Source organism: Anarhichas minor, unplaced genomic scaffold (genome assembly GCF_050575085.1).
Source record: "Anarhichas minor isolate MPS153535 unplaced genomic scaffold, ASM5057508v1 ptg000136l, whole genome shotgun sequence".
NCBI lineage: Eukaryota > Metazoa > Chordata > Actinopteri > Perciformes > Anarhichadidae > Anarhichas > Anarhichas minor.
The window spans coordinates 3,869,156-3,895,302 of record NW_027466582.1 but is presented as its reverse complement, the minus strand read 5'-3'; the positions used below and the strand labels follow the sequence as shown (position 1 = coordinate 3,895,302).

At 40.2% G+C, this 26,147-nt stretch overlaps 1 protein-coding gene across 1 annotated transcript; it reads left to right on the top strand.

The window, feature by feature from the left end:
• syndig1l (synapse differentiation inducing 1-like) lies at positions 1-25,502 on the top strand. The gene is made up of 3 exons (XM_076084546.1): positions 1-513; positions 15,560-15,697; positions 25,344-25,502. Exons 1-3 carry the CDS (start codon positions 1-3, stop codon positions 25,500-25,502), a joined length of 810 nt encoding a protein of 269 aa, XP_075940661.1.
• The last annotated feature ends 645 nt before the right edge of the window (positions 25,503-26,147 follow it).

Sequence of the window (26,147 nt, the reverse complement as noted above, 5' to 3'; positions counted from 1 at the left end):
ATGGAGAATCTCAGTGAGCTCCAGAACCCGTTGTTGGACAAAAACAGTAAGCACATGGTCAACGGTTATGGGGGCGACTTCCCGAACAACCAGTACCAGGAAAACATTATTAATTACTTTGCTGGAGGAGGAGGCGAGGGAGGAGGAGGAGGAGGAGGAGGAAAGGTGAATAACGGCAACGTAGTGAGCGGAGGTAGTTACAATACCAACGGGAAGATAAAATCTCAGCAGCTTTTGGACGCCACCTCGCTGCACCTGGCGGTAGAGGCGTTCTACAGGCCCAACTTCATCCTGTATAAGGAGGACAGCGGCAGCATCAAGGCTAAGGAATACAAAAGCGAGTGCTGCGAGACCACGTTCACGGAGAAGAAAGCAAAGGAGGAGTCCAACGCGGCGGGGGCGGACACGCCTGCCACCGAGGATCCCCAGGCGAAGCTGCTGGAGGACGGCGAACACGTCAAGATCCAAACCGTTTCCTATGACGTTGAGGAGGAGGAGTACGTGGAGTACGAGGTAAGAGAAGAAATGCATGAGTGGAATAATGAGAGAATCCAACCATTTGACCAGAATGGTTTTTTTTTTGTTGTTGCTGTGAATAGAAAGTTTTTGAGATATTCATTTTCAAATGAGGCCATTTAAAATGAAAATGTGAAGTATGTAGCACTTAGCCTTGAGTTTTGTGCTTGTGCCATCATCCAAAGCAATGTACGGACCATCAAAGACATACAGAATGTTGTTTTAGTTTAATAAGATACTTGATGGCAGTTGAGGATCATTTCTCTAGGGGTCAGTGAGAGATTTCTGTGACCTTAACGTTCCATATCAGGCCGACGTATCCGTCCATCCAGGTGTCCGAGCGCCTGCAGTGTGTTTGTGTTAATTGAGAGACAGAGCGAGCATGCTTGTAATCCCTGTGGTATTAGCACACTTGTATCATCACATGATTGGGCTCGACGCCTGGATCAGACTGACATTTTACTAACCACAAATCCCATTTGATCCACTGACCTTGGCCTCAATTCCCAACTCTAGTAAAATTCACCCATGCTGGCCTCACCCAGGGATATTAGAAGCTACAGTACTTCAGCATTACAGTAGTTTTCACTCTACTGGCGTGGCCACTAGCACAAAGCACTCTAAAGGATTTAGGGGATTGGACTGGCGGAATAGGGTGTTGAGTACAACCAGTGTCCTGCAAGTGTCCCAATGAACCGACTGCCACACACCCGCGGGTCTGCTAGAATTAACCTGGATCGCTGTGATAAACATGTAGCTGCTGAAATGCAACGTAACATGGGTACATATAGTGCGGGGGCTCTGCAGAGAGACAGTGCATTTCACATCATGAATAAAAAAAAGAAAACATGGTTCTTCGCTAACTTCACTTAGAGAAAGAAATACAATGTTAATGCAAAGAGCAAATAGCCCAAATACATTTTTTATATGCCAAATAAATGCATTATCTGATGCGATAATGTTCCTTCCGTTGCTCTCTTTCACTAGTAAACGTAGCTGGATGCAGATAAAATGCACATGTTGTACGCACTAATGCACCAACTGGAGGCTCCTCTTGGCCATTTAAAGGTTAAGTCCACACATTACCATATCGTTCATATATCTCCACACGTGCCCTGTTCACAAATGAACAAACACATTGTTAGAAAAGCATAATCTTTCCCCTCAGCCAGTGTCGAGATGCAAGGAGGAAAATTCACAGTGGGACTTATTATGTACCACAAGATGTACCTCACACATTGAGAGTAAATGTATAATGTTGTAGGTTTGTTTGGTAATAATATTAATTAGCCTGAAGGTGCCCCGTGGAGTTTTCTTGTAAGCAAACAAAGGTTCTGTTTACAAGCGCATTGATTGAATCCTCGAGCTCTAACAAACATGTCGGATGCATTAATAAAGATAAATGAAGATTTTCTGACTATTTAAAGTTATATTTCCATACATGTTTGCCACTGTCGTTTGCACTGTTGCTCTTCGCTGCCTTTGCACATTACTGCCACGAGTGTTCAGCAGAACAGCTTGACGTTGCCCACACGATCGAGCGTGATACACAAACAGAAAAAGGACCCGCATGTGAAATCATTGATCCACAGCACAACAAAAGGTACATTTCTTTTGATTCAAGTCCCATCAGGTGTCAGCTAAATGTGAAGGTTTGAATTCATTTTGATGCATTTTATTTAGTCTGAACACTCTAAATGCTTCAATTAAACAGGACTGAAACTTAAGTTGTAATAGAGTTACAAATTTGAAAGGAACTATTTAGGGAGCCCTTGCTACCGTAATGTAAAAAGGCACATTTAGACAAGGATATGTGACTCACATTTCGGGCACTTTTACACCTTGGATGGGCATGCATCTCTCCTGATTAAATCATCAAAAAGATTCAAAACTACATTATAAAATATATTTTTTCTTTGATTAGAAAAAAAAGATAGGTACAAGCCTATATAAAAAATAATACAAAAGTCTCAAAGTAGACATGAATTATGACTCCCGGGGTACATTTCATCATTGGAAGCTAGTTTAGGGAGTAAAATCACAATCTACAGCTCGAATCACTTCACTTCTCCCTGGCAGCGGTGACCGAGGCTCGTGGGTATTGTAGTATTTAGATCCGTCCGAAGAAACAAAGTTAAAATTAATAAAACTGTTGGCCATAACATAAACCTATTGACATTATCCAACAGAGTCTCATGTTTCTGTTATGTAACAGTGAGGATATTGTTCAGAGAACAAATGGAAATACATAATAAGGAAAAACAACAACTTCTTTCATTACGCAAATCTATTGGTTATGAATTAAATGGTGAAATGAAACATCTGTATGAAATGAATCAAAACACTTAAAATCGTTGCATTTTTTAAGGTGTCAAAGTTCACATGCAATTTTTCTTCACTGTGTAATTAATTATTCTTGCTGAAGTTTTGAACAGTTTGATTTAATTGAATTTGCATCCGTTAGTAAAAGTGTGATGTTGGTGTTCATTTGTATTTGTGAGAATGTGTGTGTTGAGTTTAATCTTTAATCGAGTTGTGTTATTCCAACTATTAACAAATACCGGCGTACATTCACCATGGTCGTCCGTGTGCAGCGTTTTAGATGCAGAATAGTGAATTTATCTCGTAAAAACCTTCACTTAAAAACTCTGAAGCACAACTGAGCTGAAAAAGAATCCAATCTCTTTTCCTCTTCACGAGGGAGGTACGAAGAAGAAAATAGATTTAGGTAGAGGAGGCTTGAAGAAGGTTGTGAATGTGACAAAGGGATGGAACATGATGCCTTTATATTCAGGCAGTTGTCTGGTATAATATAAACTGTTCAGTTCTTCGTAGTTTTACAGCGATTTTGTGTCTAAATCAGTGGATGGAGGATTTTTAAGAAGCTCTGTTTTTTTAGGAAAAGATGGTTGTTGCACAGCAGGATTTCTCATGTTTGTTCTTTTTTATTAAGGTTACAGTGTGACAGCAAGTGTCTTGGTACAACATTATAAGGCACTGACAGCTCGAGAGCAATGATATTAGAGGGCAGCATTTGCTGCTATTATTGGAATGATGGTAGTAAAAGTACATCTTTAAGATGCTGCAAATCAATATGTCCTTCGCTACAAATATGTATCGCCTTTTAAATAATCTGTGTGAGATTGATCACTAAATTTAGCTGTAACACTTTTCGGTGTGACCAGGCCTGTAGGGACATCTTTCAGGGATTTAACCGCTGCTTCTTTTTCACACTCCACATGCCGACTGCGTCTTTCAAAGTTTTTAAATCCCCCTCTATCTTGTCCGTTTCTCTTTCTATGCAACTCATCCTTAGTGAGTCATATTGATTTAATAAAGGAATCAGTGGGGTGTGATGGCTTTTGCCTGATTCAGCTCAAAACAAGAGTTTGGGTCCAATCATTAATCATCCCAATCCTGCAATGTGGAGCGATACAGCCATTTCAAATGCATACAACATGTTATCTGAAAGGTTTTCGTCAGCACTCTTCAAGATGAGATGAAAATAGTGTCAATGCCTGAAAGCTGATTTACCTGTAGCTTTCTTTGAGATTAGCAAACTTTTCATACAGCAAAAAAACCCACGTCCCTCACAGGTCGATACAGCAGCACACACACAGTTCCATAATGCAACCTGCCATATTAGAAGGATTGTGGCGATCAGAGTTATTATTGTCAACCACGCTAAGAATTGGAGGAAGACTTGGTGTCAGGAAGTATCAGAAGATTATATGAAGTACAGACCGCTACGGAGGAATGCCACTGCTCACCAGGTGTCGCACACCAATACGGGAAACTGTGTCAAATAATAAGCTTTAAATCCTCATTAATTCATTGAAGGTCCTTAACTCAAGGCGGTGCAAGATGTTCTGCTTTCTCTGTAACTTGCAGATATTAAACGCTTGCTGTTTTCAGAACTCATCGCGAAAAAAAATAAAAAGGGGGAAACTACTGCGGTGAAATAAAGGAATTTATTTTTAAATGGCTTTATTAAACACAGCAATTCTCCAATTATCAAAGCACATTACAGATAGCCCCGGGGGGGTGGGGATTAGTAAAGTAGACAAATTTCATCAAGGAGATTTAAATTTGTCTTTGTTTTCAAACTTGAAGGTGCATGATAAGAAACAACAGGGATATTTTTAATGGTATCACTTGAGAAATGTGCAATCCTCCTATGATTTGAACCTCTCCTTCTCACTTTGCAGTTCAGTACTAGCTGCACACGGAAAACCTTTTATCCCAACACCAAAAACATCCAATTATCAATCCTCTGTAAGATTCACTGAAAGTCTTTCAACAAATGTATTCCCTTTGTGAAGAACCTATTTTTGCCTTACATAACACATAACAATTCCCTTTATTACCTTTTCAATCATACAGTAAGAGACGTGTTTCAGGCAACACCACTTTCACTTCCTCCTTTTTCATTAACTTGCATGTATTCTGTTTGAGCGGAATATTGGAAAACAGCATTGCAGTTATTAAGCAGAAAGTCTAACAAACAGAGGGCCAATGATGATAAGCAGTGGCCCTGCTGAAGTGCCCTCAGGCAAGGCGCTGGATCGCTCACAACTGCAAGGTCGCAGTCGTGCACTCTGCCCTCCGTGTAGAAGATTGAAGCCAAGAGAATTTTGCCTTCAGAGGCCGACAAGCCTAACAACAGAGGTAAAGTCCTTCCATGTTAGAGGCCTCTGTGTCGGGAAAACCCAGACAACCTAATCTGTCTCCTTTTATCAGCTCCAGCCTTAACAAGTGCACAATGAGCACTGGAGGTCTGCCAAGCGGACCCCCCTCTGTCTCCGCCTCCCTCTTAGTCGCATTGCTCCCTGGCACGTATAAGATCATGTCCTAAAAAGAAGAAAGAAAAAATGTAATGCCAAAACAGCATGACACAAGAGAAGCAAATCTGTATTTATAGCTCAAGCATGAAACAATGATTCGATCTATGTCAGTGCCGCAGCGTCCAAATTACTGACAGTTAAAAGGTAGCATTTGTGAGCCGTGGACAGATTGCTGCTTTACGCTCTACTCATTTTAATGTCCGACTGTAGAATCAGAAAAATGACAACTAAATTGTGTGTATTGCTATATGCAACTAATGATCATGGAGAGTAGGAGGTGAAAGAACTGAGGTCTTGTTAAAAGTGTCAAGTGTCAAAAGAGATCTTTTTGCAAGATCCAACGACATTTTTAAAATTGATCTGACATTGTGAGATGCAGTGACGGTCCTGGCTGAAGGGAGAAAGCTTACTGTTGCTCCTTGCTCAACCATTATAAGCCCGGAGGCTCGCCAGTGTGGACCTGCGGGTCAGGTAGTAGCTCTTCTACTCTATATGTGGACACACCTGGTAAAGTTGGTATATCTAACAGCAGAGTATAGTTCCAGAGATGGCTGAACAAGTCCTCAGTTTAAACCACTCAGCCCTGTGAATAGTGCTGGTACATGCAGATTGAGAAGCTGACTGGAGTTAATGAACCAGCAGGAATCAATCTACCTCGATCTTAATGGGATTCCAATGCTGAACTGTATCCTCAGTAGTGTCTGGGTTTGCAGACCACACATTTTTGAATATCATACATTTTCTTTGTTTGTAACTACTCCTTTTAAAATTATAATCCTTAAGATTTCAGTTCTTGTTGATTTGGCGACACCTTTGGTCACCGGATGGTAATGCTGAATTCCTCTCTATAATACAAATTTCCCTTTTGAAATGACATGTTTATCAATCATGTAGGCTTGATTTAGGCCTTGAGCTAATCTGATCCACCAGATGGTTTGTTACACAGAACCATCTGAGAAGCCGTCATTGGAAACGGTTTGGAAAAGGGCAAGCATTTTCTGAAAATACTTGGCAGGTGATTGGATAAACCACCTGTCAATCAAACTCTTGACGGAGCCAGCTGGGAGAAGAGTGAAAAAGCCTTCAATGTCATTCTTTGCTCTTCTAGCAATAAAGAGCTGCTCTCCAAGTCTGATACAAATGATGCTATTGCAGCATCTACGCTAATCTCTTCAGGAGCCACCATTGTTGTCAAGCGCTATTGACACTAATTGGTCAGTGCTCTGGCTTACCAGACACATGAGCATTACTTGAAGTCTGAAAAGATGGATTTCGCATGTGTTATGTGATGCGGCGATTCTCGCGTGAGCTAGAACATCGCGAGAATCCAGCTGCCATGCAAGGTAAGCGTTGAGCAGTCATTCTGTCCCCCCTCAAATAGTCTACTGGATGTATACCTGAATATGCTTCCTCTTGAAAATAACCAGATATTCCGTTCTCTGGATTACTGGAATGACGGACTCCGCCACCGACAATTTAAACTATTTTACTTAGAGGTAACTAATGAATGGAAATACATGTAATGGCTATAGCGGAATAAATACTAGGACAATGCTTTGATCTTCAAGTCATGTATTCGGTCCATTAAAATGGAAACATGTATTTCCCCCTGCATAAACAAAAATCGCACTTGAGCTGGGGATAAGACTCGCCATTTATTTTTGTCTGCCATCTGTTACACCATCTCCAGTGATTGAAATTTGCATTCATCAGTCCATTTCATATTCACATAATAATTTGAACGTGTGGTATTCGTGCCACTCTGCAACATTTCAATAAAAATGGCCGCTGCTGAGCTTTTCTGATTAAACCCTTTTTTTTTTCGCCGCAGGCATTGGAGTGCTAATGCTTCATGGGCGTGGAATCAAATATATAGATCAGTTTTAAAATAATTATATCTCCAACTGCCCTCTGCCTCACCTGTGCAGCCTTTTAAATCAGACCAGGTTTGATTAGAGGGGTTATCCGTTCTCACTAAATCTGAGGGGACATGAGCTTTCGCCTTCATTAAATCTACAAAGTAGTCATGCTGCGGTTCAGTGCACACACATTGTTCCTTTCCTGAAGGGTCCAGCACCCAATATGAGCCTGTGTCATACAATCTTTCAGAGGTATCCCATTTCTCATTTCGCAGTAAATGACAAACCGATCTTTTGGATCATTTCAATTCAGCGGTAAGTGAGTCTGCCCGTTGGATTTTAAAGCTTGCTCACCTCTGCTAACCGGGGATATTCATCCCGGGGTTTGGTGCGTCTCTCTGAGCTACAGAAATCATAAGGTGCACATTGTCGCTCCAGAAAGGTAAAGGAAATTGTGACATGTCAGAGAATGTAACTTTATTGCTGAATTACCTTTTAACGTACCAAGAAGAAATAGGTCCCTTATTCTTATTTCCAGATCCCATAAATCATAAATATAAGGTTTTATATTGGGTGATTAAAACTAACTCAAAATTAAAATCCAAGTGGTTACCATATAGAATCCCAACATTTCACATGCACTTGTTGTTGTTTTATTCTATAGTTATATTAGCTGAATAGTCAACTATCCAGCCAGGCATCTCAAACTTTTTCTTTTGTTCAAGCAAATCTTAGACGTTAAATTGTTGTGAAAATTCCAGACAAAATGACATATTATTCTCTACCTTTCCATTTCTGCTTGGTGCAAGATAAGAGACACAAGTTTAATAACATTGTTTGAATGTCTCTCTCTGTCTGCGCCTGCCTTTTCACATAGGGTACTAGTCAAATCAACTTACAAAGAAATAAAAAAGAGCTAGAGCGATTCAAACCTTGACTCTTTTCTGCACTTGATGTCTCTGATTGTTGAGAATGATGATGAAAACTATTCAGAAAAGTGAAGAAATAATCATTGAAGAAAACGTTAGATGCTGTTCAACGTTGTTTAGTTACACTTGATATGCTGGGGCATTGTGCAGAGGGAAATGATGAAAGCTTACGCTGCATATATCGTTAATGACATTTGAATGACCATCATCGATCACTCCCTCCCTTAGACCTTGAATACTCGAAAACACTGTTTTTCACTGTTTTGAAACATCATTTAAGATATGATCCATAAAGGTGCACAGGAGTATCTGACAGTTTAAGGACCAAATTCAACCAGAGACAGACAATTTAGTACACTACATTCAGTATGTCCAACACAATGGTGTTGGGGAAAAAGCGATCACACACCAACGCAGAGACTTTGGATTAAATGCCGGCAGCAGTTCTTTAACCATGGACCACAGTTGGCAATGTTCCCAGGTGGGAAGCTGGTGAGGGTGATTTGTGTTGCAATTATAGTGATTGGTGCAGGTTGATTGGTTGTCTCCTGTCTATAACTTTCCCAGAGTGAGTGGGAGTTAGCAGCACAAAAAGCTGGGCCCCGTTTCACTATTAATACATCCATTATCACACCTGTTCACATAACTACATCAAGTGAACACCTGCATCCGCAGTCATTAGGGTACCCAGTAATGAAGTGTTTACAACGCATTTAAGAAAGTCTGCAATCTGAGCATATCTCATCCCTCTTTTCTCAACATACTCTAAAACATCATGGTAATAACATTGTTTTATTCAAAAAGAAACTTAGGGGAGATGAGGCTTTTTTTGAGATGTATGTATAATCAGTCAGCTGTTACAATACATTGCTTTTTAGCATTATAGCCACTCTCTCCATTACTCTGGTAGGTCACCTTCTCATTGGGTGTGAATATATAATACAGCCTATTAAATGGCTATATGCACATGCTAATCGATTGCCGTCTTAATTATAGACGCTAGCTGCTTCACTCCAATGCTTTAAACTCAGTCAGAGTGACATTTAACTCGACATAAGGTTGTCGTTCTACTGTAGCTAAAATCTTTGGATCTGGTGTTTGTTGTTTGGAAATACAGTCTTAAAGCTGATATTTAGATTGTTTAATCCAGTCCCATCTGCAGCTTTTGGGTGATGTGTGAGTTTCTTTCATTTGTACACAATGTGCTCCTGCTTGATTAAACACTATTGATGTGTGGACTGTGGGTTATAAGAGCTTAACCCTTATTTTTATCTACAAAAAAAATGTTTTAAAGCCTTTTTTGTTTGTCTCTGGGGCATTTTATGCTTTTATAAGAGATACACAGTAGAGAGGTGATAGGAAATAAGGGTAGAGCGAGGTGGGGAGGGACATGCGAGGAAGCTCCCTGGACAGACAATTGGCACCTTAAACCCCTATTGGCCATAAGGGCGCCCAATCAACTCTTTCTAAATAAACATGGAATATACAAGAGGCATTCTAGTTTCATAGGACAAGAACTACTTGTTATTTTTGCCAGATTTAATCCCTGATTTCATCACAACACAGTTTTGCTTGTGCATTTCAACTTGTTTGCAGAACACGAAGAGAATACCAAGCGTGATGAGTGGTGTTCCCATGTTGTAGCCTCATTACAACCCTCCTAAATTGCACACCTGTCAACAGGAAGCCACGGGGCAACGGAGAGAGAGAAATAACAAATATTGTGTTCATTAATTCACCACAGGTAGCACATCTCCCCCCGACGACTGCAATACATGTTTGAGAGGACTGCATCATGACGAGGCTTTTATCATTGTGATCGCACACTCTGTGACAGAGTGTCCCTCTGAGGTTCCTGAGTGAGGTGGGCCTCATAGGGCTGCTGAGTCCAGGCACTGTGTAAATCACAGGGTTCTTATTAAGCGCACGGTAAAGCTTGTATTTCTTTTTACCAGCCGCCCCCCTTTGGTGGCACTCAATCACACTGCCTTATAAATTACAAACCCTTAACACAAAACCCTAGTCACAACCAGGGGTTGGGCTCCTACACCGGAATAACTTAACATGACCATCTGCATCGCTGGATCGTGGGTACAGATACAGTACCCGCGGTACATCCTAATGCAGCATCAGCGCAACATACACATTGCACTGATGCTGCTTTAGGATGCACAGGGGGCGACTGAATATTGTCTTGGCTAGAACTGCGTCTCGACAGACAGGGAGGCCAGATGACCTGCAGATGACACTTATGCAAAGCGAGCATGCACCATCTTTTCTAGAAATTTAATTAAATGAGAAGGGACTATTAAAAAGGGCACAGATCCTAATGATGTGCGCCTGCTCCCTTTTTAAAAGGCGTGTTTTTCTAATGGACATAGGACACCGTTGCAGCCATGAGATGACTTTGGGCTTAGTTTTTGTGATTTCCCAGTGAATATGTCTCCTCTATCAGGATAGTAAATGTACTTAAAATGTCATTTTTTGTGCCGTATTGCATCTTTAATGGCATTCGCTCATTAACTTTGCTTATGCATTCAGCCAAGTAATTGAATTCCCTTTGGTTGTGAAGTAGTTTCTCTCAGCATCCAGACCTCTACCTTTGTGTGGCTGCACAGTACAGCGATTAATTTATGTAATCTCAAACACTTGTTTTTGCTTCATGAAATGGTTGAAAGGACAATATTAATTCCTGTGGGTGCTTTAATTTGATTCCATGTGTTCAGTAATTTGTGTTTGTGGTGTGCATTTTCCTCTTATACATTCAGACAAGCTAGCTGCATTGCTCTGATCCAAAAGATGTTTTTTTTTTAATTGTACAGTTGTAATTGACTCACTGATTATGTTGTTATTGCATAGGACGGCAAGGGGAAATTATATATCCATGTTTTTCCCAATAGAGGCCGTGGCATCTAATTTAAGGAGTCAGCTCCCACAGCATAAATCTGCTTTCAAAAGTATATCAAAGAAACTCACAGAAAGAAAACTGTTTAATTTGGATATATCACAATTATTATTATTTTTAATTGTAATGTAATTGTAATGTAAAAATAATAGTGACAGGGTTCTTTTACTAAAATAGCCTAAATATGTGGTAGCAAATAGTATAACAGTGCTGTTGCAGCGCTCCAGCCAGATTCACTGGGTCTATTTGCAGTCACAATATGTGCACTGTGCACAAAGAAGCTATTTATTTATCTATTTCACTGTCATGAGTATATCATGAACACTCTTGCCGTGCTTAGTTTGAATTCGTAAACATGTTAGCTCATCGCAAATATAAATAAAATCAAATAGAGGTGACATGCTGTGAGACGCTTTTTACGCAGTGGAGTGGCTCAATCCCAAGAAACATTCAAATTCATGCTCAACCTCACGCCATCTTCATATGATTACCTGCCTGTCATACAGGAGGTAAGGTACGGCACATTCACTTGACATCAGGACAAAAGAATAAAGGTACAAAGACAAATCTCCAGGCAGAATGGAGAGCAGGGGGTAAACAGAAAAGGTGGACAGGGGCACATTTCCTGTATGTTGTGGAGGCAATTTGACGACAAATAAATTACACGAGCCCTCCTCTTGCTTATGCTGTCATGGCTGAGTGGTGAAACCATCCATTAGTTCTTCATTACCTGTCAGCCTGTTGCCACATGTTGACAGGGTTTATGCCCCGCAAGACATAGCTGAGCAGCGAGCAGCACCAGCATGCAGAGTCATTAGGACATTCCGGTAAATGGGATGCCGACTGTCAACGCGCAGGAGATTGGTAAACAAAATTCTGTTTACTTTAAATCAAACAGCTTCTCTGTAAATTCAAAGCCTGTCAGTCTGACCTGTGACTACTGGTTTGCACAGGTTCTTGAGTGTAATCATACATACTTAATGTTCCATGAGACAGCTTTGTAGAGGGATTGGTGGTTTTCATCTGCTGTGGCTCCCCTGCAACCATTTGAAGGTTTCATGATTCATGACCTTCCTGTCCATCCAGACAGGTCTGCATGTAGCTTCCTGGCGATGTACATGCAGCTCTGCCCGCTGGTCTGCACCGACTCCAGCCGACCTCATTGTTCGCTCGCTTGCCTCACTTCCTCCGCTTCTCTCTCCCTGTTCCCTGATAGCCTAAGCTAACCAAACAGCTAGTATCCCTAGATGATGTATGGTTTCATTCTCCAAACAGCCAGAAGGCTGCGCAGATATTGTCAGTATAGGCTCTGAGGCACAGAGCAGGGCAGGGCTCGCTCTGGAGAGATTGTGCTACAGCGCTTGCTTAAGGCCATGAATGCAGAATGACAATATGCAGAATGTGGGCTGCATAATGCTCGTGTGTTATGACCTTTTTTTTGCCTCTTTTTTTTGCCTCCGCATTGCATTATGAAGAGAATGAAAATATATCGATCCTCTCGGCAGGCGTCTGTGTTCACAGCTTTTAACAGATTTATAAGCTTCTCAGCTTGACAACACAGAGGGGCATTGTCTGAGGCTGCAGAGACGGATTAGAAAGTTTTCGCTTGCACATTCATTTTTGGAGTTTATTATACTTGTTTTGTCCTCTAGGATGCCTATTTTTTGGATTAAATTAGAGAGCGCGCCCACACATTTTAACCACCCATCCAGTAATCCCCACCATCAATCAGGCAACATGACTATAAGTGCCACATGTTATTAAAACTAATTGAAAATGTTTTCACCCCTCAAAGCACATTAATTCCCAACACTGTCACCCAGAGTAATTTAACTTTTAATACAACGTAAACACCATAACACTGCACTCTTGCTTACTGAAAAATAACTCTCACACTGTACACAACATAATTACATGTTTTTCAAAGCATTGCTCTAGTTCAATCAAATTATTCAGGCTCAAAAAGTGAACTTTTGTATTAAGCTGCCCCCCCCCCGTAGTGGTTTCCCTAACTTGCAGCTTTACATTTAACAATATACAAGTAATACCCAAAATTCAGCAAGTCCTGCTGCCTTTGTTTTAAAGCCATTATAAATTACTATGTGCTCCTCACTATCAGCATACAGTTCTATAAGGAGATTATGACGCATTTTAAGTATGTTTATATTGTCAGTATTTTTATAATGCGTTACCAAAAAGTGGATTTTATAGCATTCATTTAATGCAGAGAAGTTTGAAAATGCAGAAGTACAATGGAGACACAAGCCTAGTGCCAGTTAGGCTAAATGTATTTTAGAGCAAACTAAACTAGACAGACTAGACAAAAACAACAACTGGTCCAACATTGACGTGAGCATTCCGAGTCCAGGCCCGAGGCCAGCACACACCAGGGCAGGCTGCAGGTTTGCTTGGCTTTGGTAAGACATTGATTATATGGTCGAGGAGCAGACACTGTCATCTTTGTGTTTGAAATCCAAACTCATTAGGTACACAACAACCACAAAAACACATGAAGGGATTGAGAGTTGTAAACCTAATGAAAATACTGACAAAAATAAGATGTCAGATTGCTCAATGGAAATGAAGGACGGGCATTTTCTTTTGTCAGATTCCCATCTTAAATGTGATGATTGGACTTTTGATAATGTCCCCATGTTTTGCCAAATGTTCCCCGTCGGATATGATGAAATATTCAGCTTCATATTGAACTCATTTTCTGTGATACAACAGTATATCGTTAGCCTTGATTTCTTTCATTTCTTTCTCATGTTCCACCCTCATGCTGGATCATCCTTCAAACAGGATGATGTGTGAAGGATGCGGCTTAATGGCTTGTATAGAAACCGCGGCCTCAATCTGCAATTTCTTTTCATTACAGGCACCCTGGAAAATAAATCTCCATTCTTAGTCTTGCCTTTGTTGTGAGGGAAAATACACCTTATATGTACCTTAAAGGTTATTTGGCCAAATGTGGTCATGAAAAACAAACTTTGAAATTTGTAATACACCCTGATCTTTTTTTAGCCGCGGTTCACGACTGAGAACCCCGAAACAGTATGCACATGTACGAGTGTCAATTCTCTTTTGCTGAAGGCATTTCAGTTTCATGTGAGGAACGTTGCATGGAGCGTGAAATAGTTTCATAAAGCTTTAGGGAGGAGGTGTGTTTGATTCATAACTATTTCATATTTAAAATGAAGTGTACCTTCAACCGTATCAACCGTAGCTTCTTTTTTTTTTAATGCCATCTGTTGTTTGGATGCCAAAATGTAAGAATCTGCATATCTCAAAACTAATGAGAAACTAATGGGCCATCACAAAAAGTCCATGAATACGAGCTGTGACATTACGGGGAACGAAATGATCCGGCATGCAGTGACTCGTCTATGTTTTGTTTCCCATTACACAAAATTGCTTTTTTCTTTATCAGTGAGTGCAGATTATTTCTCCTCTCAGTCGACTCAAACATCCCCGCTACCTGTACACAGATAGAGAAAAACTTTTCCTTTCATCTTGTTCAAGGAAATCGGCCTCAGTCCACATGTCTGTCTTCACATCAACTTGACCAATGATCAAACCATTTTTTAACTTCACAGGAAAATGGATGCACTGACCATGTTGACAGAGGATGCTACAGCTTTTGTTAGCTGATTCTGATTGACCTAAAGCGGTGCTGCAAATATTAATTACAAGATATGACATGAGGGAAGAATAAAAACCACCAAACTATATGTATCTAGGATGGGGGTCTTTTCTGAAGTTGCAAATAATTATGAAGGGTTTGCCCGAAATTAATAGTTTGACATTTTGGAAAGTCGCTTGTCAAGCGCTTGATGAGAAGATTGAGATCAGTGTTTGTATGCTAACATTATGAAGCTTCAGCCAGTAGCTAGTTATCTGACTGGAAACAAAAGAAAGCAGCTAGACTAACACTACCCAATGGTAACAAAATCAGACTACCAGCACTTCTAAAGCTCAGTAATCAACACAATGTATCTTGTTCATTTAATCCATACAAACACTGGAGTGTAAATATAAAAAGTTGCATTTTTACGGGGGTAAAAACACAACTTTACCAAATATCTCCAAAACTAGGCAACTCAAAACAATCTAGATTGATAAATAGTACTACAGGTAAGGGGGAAAGTATGTATTATTGATGTTGGGGTGAAGTGTCCCTTTAATTAGTGCGCTTTAAACAATCTGATGGGCAGATTTCATTACCTTTAAACAAAGGAAGGCCAGCAGTTTCCCCTTGGTTTCCAGTCTTTATGCTAAACTAAATTAAGCTAACCGGCTGCTGGCGATTAGTGAGGGATTAATGAGTAAGAAATCAAGGTACCGATCGTCTCTTCTATTCCCCAAAACGTCAAACTACTTCCTTTGTCAGAGGTAGCCAGACCCGCCTGTGTGTTCACTTCTACATCATCGCTCATGAATTGGAACATTTGTTCACGTTCAGGACACAAACCGGATGTGTGTTTTGACCTGAGTTGTTCTCTGCAGACGGACTGCTCCAGTGACAGCGAGAGCGAGGACAACTTCATAGTGGTCCCTCCACGAGACCACCTGGGCCTGGCCATCTTCTCCATGCTCTGCTGTTTCTGGCCTTTGGGGATCGCAGCGTTTTACTTCTCACAGGGGGTGAGTACAGAAGCGCACACACACACTCAAACACATGCATGCAATGCAGACGCCCCCAGAATTGTGGTGGGCCACACATGCTGCTGAATGATATTGCATTTGTTTGTCGAGGTCTAACATAAAGCAGGCGCATCCTCCCACACACGCAAACACACATTCTCATGAATTTGTAGACATGTATGCAGACATGCGCATACTACAAGTATGACTCATCACCAAAAGATGAAGGCCTATCACACATAAAGAAAGACTCTTACTGCCAGTGCAAGGCCATTTTTTACTGGGCAACCCATCAATAAATCAAGGCCAATCTGTAATGGCTGCTTGATGCTCTGCAAACGGGCTGAAAGACACCTTTCGGAAGAGCATATGAATCACTTTCAAGCCTCTATTTGCAAACTCCCAAAAAGGTGATAAGAATACTAAGACAGCCTTTGAACTAGTGGTGTTTTCAAGAGGATTGAACATGAACGCAATTACAGGTGATGAGCACTCAGACACATTGAACCGCCTTGCTTGAGCTGTCGTTTAAGCAGCAGTATTTGTGGGAAGAAATACATGAAAACACACTAAAAGTGCTAAGTATTTTATTTTGGATCTTCTCTGGAGAACTGTACATCTTTCTGGCTTTCATGCACAAATTGTGGCGACTTTACATCTAAAATATCAGATTTTATCCACAGCTTGGATGTTAAATGGGTAATGGACAACACAATATTGCCTTGACAGAGATATTTACTTTGATGGAGAGATAAAGCCAGATTATTATGAACTGTAGAGACAACAGTTACTTCCTAAGAGAACCAGCCAGTGTGATTTTGGAGTGTGACCTGTCACGGTATGGCAAAGCAACTCTGTTCATTTTGAAGCTGACAACGGCAATCTGCACATACTAGTTGTCTTCCCCTCTCTAGTTGGACTTCCCCTCTCTTTTTTCATGTGGGAAACTCCTCCGATGATGAGGTGTCAGTCAAACAAAGAGCAGAGGGAATCGCTACTTGTCTTGTCACTAATCAATTCTCTTTCTTATAAGTGCACCATCAACAGCCAGCCGTCACCCACTGCATGTTTAAAAGCACATATAAACACACACTGTGCACACACTACCGACGGAGAAGCTTTTCAGTAAATTGTCCCGCCTTTGACTATAAATTCTTATCAAAAGCTTAAGTATTTAGCAGACTTATCCGCAGGGGGGCGAGTAGTCCGAGGCAGATGAAGGCAGTCAGTGAATTATCTTGTCAGCAGCTAATTTGATTCTTCCTGGGTAATTATGGGGAAGTGATGGCTGTGTTTAGGGATGGATGGCTTTTCTGCCAATCTCCCTCCTTTAGAAGGTGGCGTCCAGAAGAGCTGTCAGGGAAAGATATAGTGGGAGTCTGGGATCGCTTCATTTTATAGCTTAATAACCCACTTCACTGGTCTTCATTTCATTTAATAGTTCAGGGAGCCCCTCTCCCCCCCCCCCCCCCCCCCCAAACTAAATAAATTCTGCAGGATTTAGCACAAGGATATTGTATGTTTTTAACAGTGAACTTGTGAACTCTGCAGCATCTGTACTGAGAGAAGAGAGTAGGGATCTGTACCGGGCAACAAAATCAAAGTGCAATATCTGGATCTTCTCAGGGCGCATGCAAGGTCTGTGACAATGATATAGGATTAAGGTAGAACACCTTATCTGCACTGTTTTGGCGAACTAGCCTAAAAACGCTTCTTTCCCAACTGCCCTGTTTTGGGCATTACTCTCTGCCTTCATAGGGCAGTGCATGCAGATGCATTATGGGATTAGACAAGGGCAGCAGATTGAGCCGAGACGAAAAGTTTAGAATTGATAACACATCAGCTTGGCCACTTACTCTGAGGGCATTTACAAACAAACAGCTTAGCGGCTGTAATAGAGTCTGTGGACGGCAGATCAATAGTGTTTTTGTCTCAATGGAAGGTCAGACCTGGTGAAAACAGAGAGAGAGCCGCTGCATGACCTCCCAAGGAGAGGAGTTTGAGTGAGGGCCTCAGCAAACAAAATAGACCTGCATGCATATGCTGATTTGAATATGCTCATATCTTATTTTGCCAAAGACTACGGCTTTAATTCAGTGTAACGTCTTTACGGCAAATAGTGCTTTACTATTTTAGGGTGCAGCGTTTACCGCCCACACACACAAACAACTGATAATGAATCTAGGGGGGGAATTAGCTTTAAGCATTTGATTGAGAAGCAGAATTGAGTTTCAATTATTGCCACTAATAGGGTGAGTGTTTTGTTTAGAGATGCTGATGAATGTTTCTCTCAGCTCAGAGACATCTGTGCTGGAGCCGTGATTCCTTTCACGATATTAATAAGAGTTATTTTACAACACACAAGTCATCATAATGGATGAAAATTGACGAGCTAATTATTTTTTAAACAGTTTATGTATCTGTACGCGTTTCTGTGCGGTGGAGGTGGAAAGACAGACACAGAAGGAGGAAGAGAGACATTTGTGGCTTTGTGTGGTGTTTATTTGGAAGAAAACCCTGTTAAGGGGGCTGAATTGACTTCCGAGAGCACGTCGCAACGTGAGTCTACATGCAGCTAAGTCTTAGATGTTATCTTCTCTACTATGACACTGCATTTCAATCACTTTGTCAAGGTTGTGGAGATAAAGCCTCAATGCTTCTCACCATTTTCCCCTCAAGGGGATTCAAGGAAAAATCCCCACAACGACATACTGTATGTACATAATATAAATCTGATGCTGACAGGGGAGAGAGCATAAGCACACACACGTTCAACCCTCTATACTGATCTGTCTTGTCCACATCATAGCATCGTTATATTTAGTGTTTCAGAGTCATGCCCCTCAAGAGCAACAACATGCTGTAATTGAATTATTTGTTAGGTGGAATGATAAAGCAGTTAATTAATAAATGCTTTTAGTGGAGAAATGACAGTATCATGTGCCCTTCAACGCTGCTTGCTGCCAGTGATGCAGACAATTAAACTGTCCAGTGTCACATTGGACTTTTTTTTAGGATTCTCTCTTTCTAAAGACCTTGCTGTGGGGTCGCAATACATTATCAAAACGTCTGAAAGCAAACTCCAACCTAATTTCCCATAAGGCCCCCCCCCCCCCCCCTCCCTCCCTAACTGTGCTTTTGTTTCAATAATTACAGTATTGACATGGAAGCTAAAGGCTCTGTCCCTTTTCAAGATTTTATTCCTGACCTTTCCAGGCTTTTGTTTCAAGAGTCTTTCTCTCTGGCTCTCATCTGCCTGTCTTTGTCTTGGACTATTAGGCATTGTCTTCTAATCCTTCTTGGCACTAATGAAACGTGTGGTGCGCAGGGTGAAAGACCCCATGTGTAGCGTTTTTCAGTATGTAACAACCACTGAAAATGGAAAATTGGATCTTTTTTTACATTTATTATTTATTTACTATTCTATCGATACATTGCTGAGCTTAAAAACACTGTGAGATGCAGCGCTGACTGCTTCATGAGGATTGTGTATTGTGGCTATAGCACAGTGCAAGACAGATTCAGACAGTTGAGTTGCCAGCGTTGCCTAACCAGTCAGTTTGTCAGTGTAAGCTGCGTTGTTTTTTTGTCCACTGAAAAAAAATCTGATCTTTGATAAATGTCTCCATGCAACGTTACAGTTAAGATCTGTTTCCACTAAAACAAACATAAACATAAACAAAGTAGCCATTACAGGTAAAGGTATCTGTCCTTTCTGCATTTGCCTTGCTTTACAGTATTTTGCAGGGAAATGTGCCATCTCTGTGTTATTATTTTAATATTAAAACCCAGGCCACATCACACTTTGTGTCAGTTGTAATTTGCATCCGTCGTACTGAGTTAACTTGCCGGAAAAGTACAGACAGAAAGATCCAGCATGCAGAGCCAAATGGGGGGGGAATAGAGTCTGGATGGGCGTTGGTTCGCTGTCTGGAGCAGCTGCTCTGTTCCTGTTTACATGACTGTTGTGCAAATGGGCAGAAGCTATGAATAATACAGTACTTTTTCAATAATTCTAGGTACAATGTACGGATGAAAAGACATCAGTTAATATTAAATATTTATAAAAAAAATTGAAAACAAAAAACATCTTTATAGAAATTGGAAGAAAAAAAATTGCTTGACATGTAGCCTGTGTATGAGCTGTGTGTTCCTGATTAACTAACTGTTAGTCTCTCTATTTACCTCAGGCTCTCCCTTCAGTTTGCCATGCAGAGCACAGCTAAAAATAAAGGAGCAACAGGGTCAGGTACCTGAACCAGCTGGCTCCTCTCAATGAGGAAAAGCAGTCGGCTCGATTCCAAAGTCCTCACTCTGTGACGATGAGTAAGGTTAGGCATCCCGCAAAGAAACCTCATTTGATCCAGTTCTGTCCACAGTCTGAGAGCTTGTGAGCAAAATTACATTTAGATTTGTGTAGAGCCTTGCTTTGGGGTTTATTTTTCTATTCATCACCACTGCCAGATACAAAAAGCATCATCACAGCAGACTGCGTCCAACTAGCAGTCTCAATCCCTCTTAACCTCAGCCGTGAACAAGAAACGTAACCTTGTCTTTTATGTCGAGCTCCACTTCCAAAATGTTTGGAGCTGATTTTTGTAAGAAATGACCGTGGCCTCAGAGTTGGAGGTCTGACGTCTGCTTTATCACATCCACACACATCAGCTCCTTTATCATTAGTAATGAAGGTCATTTTGCACACTCACACGCTACATTTTAAAGTGCTCTGGCAAATATTCAGCTCAATAGTGTGACCAATGTATTGTGTTATAGGTCTAGAACAGAAGTCAGTCGAGGGGAAGACACTGGAGATAGAAATACAAAGTCCCAAAAAAAGCCACTGTAACAATTCAAACTTCTACTCTATTCAGCTATAAGAATGAAAACAGCAACTCTCTTCTTCCCATTTCCCTCCTGACAAGCAAGTTCATTCAAATAGTAAGACAGCTCGAAGATACTCAGAACCAGCAGCAGTGTAAACACATCAACAATGGGCAGAATATACAAGAGAAACCACTATTGATTGTTGTATCGTCAAGCAAAGTGCTCATATCCAGTATGGAATAACACAAGCAGCAAGAACCCTTTAAGCAGCAGCTACATAGCTGATGTGTCCTATCTGGCTAATACAAAAGGTCTGCTTCGTTACTTTGTCTCACTCATTAACAGGGACTTGATGCTTTATCGAATGGTCTTAATAGTATTAAATATTAGAAATAATGTTTACAAGAAAAACTCTACTACAGGGCACCTTTAAGTTGTTACGTACCAAATTATTTAAAAGTTGCTAGATTCGAAATTCAGAGCATACGGCCTCCAGACGGCCCTCAACATGGAGACGGCTGACGCGGCAGCTTGTAGATAACGGTGCTAACAGTTAGCCTGGAGGGGAACCGGAGGGGGGGCTAGGCTTCCGCGACAACGCTGTTGGTCGGGAAGACGTTATCAGCTGTAACTGTCGTATGAGGGCAGAGCAGCCCGTAAACAAAGCACAGAGAAGAGAACACACACAGAGGGAGAGCATATTCATTACTCCACTACATCTTATATCAGGTAGATTACTCCACTACATCTTATATCAGGTAGATTACTCCACTACATCTTATATCAGGTAGATTACTCCACTACATTTTATATCAGGTAGATTACTCCACTACATCTTATTTCAGGTAGATTACTCCACTACATTTTATTTCAGGTAGATTACTCCACTACATTTTATATCAGGTAGATTACTCCACCACATCTTATATCAGGTAGATTACTCCACTACATCTTATATCAGGTAGATTACTCCACTACATCTTATATCAGGTAGATTACTCCACTACATTTTATATCAGGTAGATTACTCCACTACATTTTATATCAGGTAGATTACTCCACTACATTTTATATCAGGTAGATTACTCCACTACATTTTATTTCAGGTAGATTACTCCACTACATCTTATATCAGGTAGATTACTCCACTACATCTTATATCAGGTAGATTACTCCACTACATCTTATTTCAGGTAGATTACTCCACTACATCTTATATCAGGTAGATTACTCCACTACATCTTATTTCAGGTAGATTACTCCACTACATCTTATTTCAAGTAGATTACTCCACTACATCTTATATCAGGTAGATTACTCCACTACATCTTATTTCAGGTAGATTACTCCACTACATCTTATATCAGGTAGATTACTCCACTACATCTTATTTCAGGTAGATTACTCCACTACATTTTATATCAGGTAGATTACTCCACTACATTTTATATCAGGTAGATTACTCCACTACATCTTATTTCAGGTAGATTACTCCACTACATCTTATTTCAAGTAGATTACTCCACTACATCTTATATCAGGTAGATTACTCCACTACATCTTATTTCAAGTAGATTACTCCACTACATCTTATTTCAGGTAGATTACTCCACTACATCTTATATCAAGTAGATTACTCCACTACATCTTATTTCAGGTAGATTACTCCACTACATTTTATATCAGGTAGATTACTCCACTACATTTTATATCAGGTAGATTACTCCACTACATCTTATATCAGGTAGATTACTCCACTACATCTTATTTCAGGTAGATTACTCCACTACATCTTATATCAGGTAGATTACTCCACTACATCTTATTTCAAGTAGATTACTCCACTACATCTTATATCAGGTAGATTACTCCACTACATCTTATTTCAGGTAGATTACTCCACTACATCTTATATCAGGTAGATTACTCCACTACATCTTATTTCAGGTAGATTACTCCACTACATCTTATATCAGATAGATTACTCCACTACATTTTATATCAGGTAGATTACTCCACTACATCTTATATCAGATAGATTACTCCACTACATTTTATATCAGGTAGATTACTCCACTACATTTTATATCAGGTAGATTACTCCACTACATTTTATATCAGATAGATTACTCCACTACATCTTATATCAGATAGATTACTCCACTACATCTTATATCAGGTAGATTACTCCACTACATCTTATATCAAGTAGATTACTCCACTACATTTTATATCAGGTAGATTACTCCACTACATCTTATATCAAGTAGATTACTCCACTACATCTTATATCAAGTAGATTACTCCACTACATCTTATATCAAGTAGATTACTCCACTACATCTTATATCAGGTAGATTACTCCACTACATCTTATATCAGGTAGATTACTCCACTACATCTTATATCAGGTAGATTACTCCACTACATCTTATATCAAGTAGATTACTCCACTACATCTTATATCAGGTAGATTACTCCACTACATTTTATATCAGGTAGATTACTCCACTACATCTTATATCAAGTAGATTACTCCACTACATCTTATATCAGGTAGATTACTCCACTACATCTTATATCAGGTAGATTACTCCACTACATCTTATATCAAGTAGATTACTCCACTACATCTTATATCAGGTAGATTACTCCACTACATCTTATATCAGGTAGATTACTCCACTACATCTTATTTCAAGTAGATTACTCCACTACATTTTATATCAGGTAGATTACTCCACTACATCTTATTTCAGGTAGATTACTCCACTACATCTTATATCAAGTAGATTACTCCACTACATCTTATTTCAGGTAGATTACTCCACTACATCTTATATCAGGTAGATTACTCCACTACATTTTATATCAGATAGATTACTCCACTACATCTTATTTCAGGTAGATTACTCCACTACATCTTATATCAAGTAGATTACTCCACTACATCTTATATCAGGTAGATTACTCCACTACATTTTATATCAGGTAGATTACTCCACTACATCTTATTTCAGGTAGATTACTCCACTACATTTTATATCAGATAGATTACTCCACTACATCTTATATCAGATAGATTACTCCACTACATCTTATATCAGGTAGATTACTCCACTACATCTTATATCAGGTAGATTACTCCACTACATCTTATTTCAGGTAGATTACTCCACTACATCTTATATCAGATAGATTACTCCACTACATCTTATATCAGATAGATTACTCCACTACATCTTATATCAGGTAGATTACTCCACTACATCTTATATCAGGTAGATTACTCCACTACATCTTATATCAGGTAGATTACTCCACTACATCTTATATCAGGTAGATTACTCCACTACATCTTATATCAGGTAGATTACTTCACTACATCTTATTTCAGATAGATTACTCCACTACATCTTATATCAGGTAGATTACTCCACTACATTTTATATCAGGTAGATTACTCCACTACATCTTATTTCAGGTAGATTACTCCACTACATTTTATATCAGATAGATTACTCCACTACATCTTATATCAGATAGATTACTCCACTACATCTTATATCAGGTAGATTACTCCACTACATCTTATATCAGGTAGATTACTCCACTACATCTTATTTCAGGTAGATTACTCCACTACATCTTATATCAGATAGATTACTCCACTACATCTTATATCAGATAGATTACTCCACTACATCTTATATCAGGTAGATTACTCCACTACATTTTATATCAGGTAGATTACTCCACTACATCTTATATCAGGTAGATTACTCCACTACATTTTATATCAGGTAGATTACTCCACTACATCTTATTTCAGATAGATTACTCCACTACATCTTATATCAGGTAGATTACTCCACTACATCTTATATCAGGTAGATTACTTCACCATATCTTTACCTTGCAAACAGTTGTTTGCTGCTATATCCATGCTCTTAATATCGTATAGAGAACTTCAAAAGCTGCTGTGATCAATAGTTCTGGCAATGGTTTCAAAAAACGACATACAACGTTAAAGGGGACAGTGGTAGTGACGAACTCAGTGAGAACCATCACCCGACTCTGCACTCACATATTTCAGTTGTTATTATACTGCGGTCTGTCGGAGTAAAACGACTGTTATTTAAGCAGAGTGGTTAATACAACAACCCACAGAGGATCTGTGTGTGCCTATAGTGGGTTGTAAAAATGCACTATAACCTTAAATACTTGGTAAGTAGGTCATGCTGATGGGGGTTGTTTTCTTATAAAAAAAAGAGCACAAAGAACTTGTTTTTTACTGACCTGTTTTCAGAATAACAATGTTTATCTTTTACCTTTTAGCATACGTTGTTGATGAAGATCTTCCATAATAGATTCTAAACAATAGCAGCACTGTCAAAATGTACTCTTCATGTTATTGATTTGCCCGACTGTGAAAGATGTTTTGTATTATAATCTCTGCAGTTCTTTGTCAGTTTTTTTTTGTTCTCCCTTTAATGTCAAATTATGATAAATCTGCTTTTCTCAGATGTCATTTGTGATTCAGAGCCAGCAGCCGATATGACCAGAACCTCCGGTCCTTGACATTTTCACACTAATTGCCATTTTTTAGTCCCATCATGCAGGATGAGCTCTCCTGGGTTACGCTGAGCAGCTCGGTCAATGGGCCCACCCCACCAGTTGCATGTTTCCCTCAGACCACCACAAAATAATAGACAACTTCTGTAATTATGGTTCTTTTGAAAAATAGGTCACCCTTTCTCTTGAGGGTCCCCCTCTAAACTGTGTCTGACATTCTTCTTCTCTTGCATTTTCTCCTTCCCAGACCACCAAGGCAGTGAACAAAGGTGACTTCCCAATGGCCAACATCGCCTCCAGACGTGCTTTGTTCCTCGCTGCCCTCTCCATCACTATAGGCACCGGTGTGTATGTGGGGGTGGTGGTAGCTCTCATTGCCTACCTTTCTAAACCAGGACACATATAGCAGCCGCACCTTCCCTCCGACACACCTCCCGGGAGCCCAGGTTGAGAACAACCGCCTCGTGGGAACGCCATTGCTCCTGCAGACTTCGTGGAAAAGTTTTTCGGGGGATGAACAGTCTTTCCCTCCGCCTTCGTTTCTCTCCAGCTTCTCTCTCCCTACAGGCCCTCAGTCAGCCAAGATTAGCCACACTGACTGGAGAGAGATCAAGCTGGAGGGTGAGAAGAGGGGGAATTGGGGATGGAGAAAGTTTTTTTTTTGTTGTTGTTGAGACAGGGAGAGGGTTTAAGTAATGGATGTATTCCATGTTGGAGTCCAGTTTGCATCCCATTGACTTTACCCCCTATTGGCTTCATCCTCTTTTGGCTGGTTTCTAACTTCCAAGACCCCTACAGACACACTGAGGAGAAAGGACTGAGACAATAACGCCGCTCACTTCAGCAATTATTAAAGAGCAGAGGTTGCGGAGGGTTAGAAATCAATGCACATCACTCTCAAACCAACTCTATGTCGTCGTCATTTGAGCTGCAGTTAAAATTGGAGCCTCTCTGTGGATCTCCTGTCATCTCAGTATGCCACCCAGGACTGTCTTTAATAGACCATGAGCTGCCCTCCTCGACTCAAAAATACCATGGCTGCCATTTGTCT

Excerpts from the sequence above, each read along its gene's own strand:
- syndig1l (XM_076084546.1), top strand. The coding sequence starts at position 1 with ATGGAGAATCTCAGTGAGCTCCAGAACCCGTTGTTGGACAAAAACAGT. Across the intron at positions 514-15,559 it reads AGGAGTACGTGGAGTACGAG|ACGGACTGCTCCAGTGACAG; the intron begins GTAAGAGAAGAA and ends TGTTCTCTGCAG. Across the intron at positions 15,698-25,343 it reads CGTTTTACTTCTCACAGGGG|ACCACCAAGGCAGTGAACAA; the intron begins GTGAGTACAGAA and ends TCTCCTTCCCAG.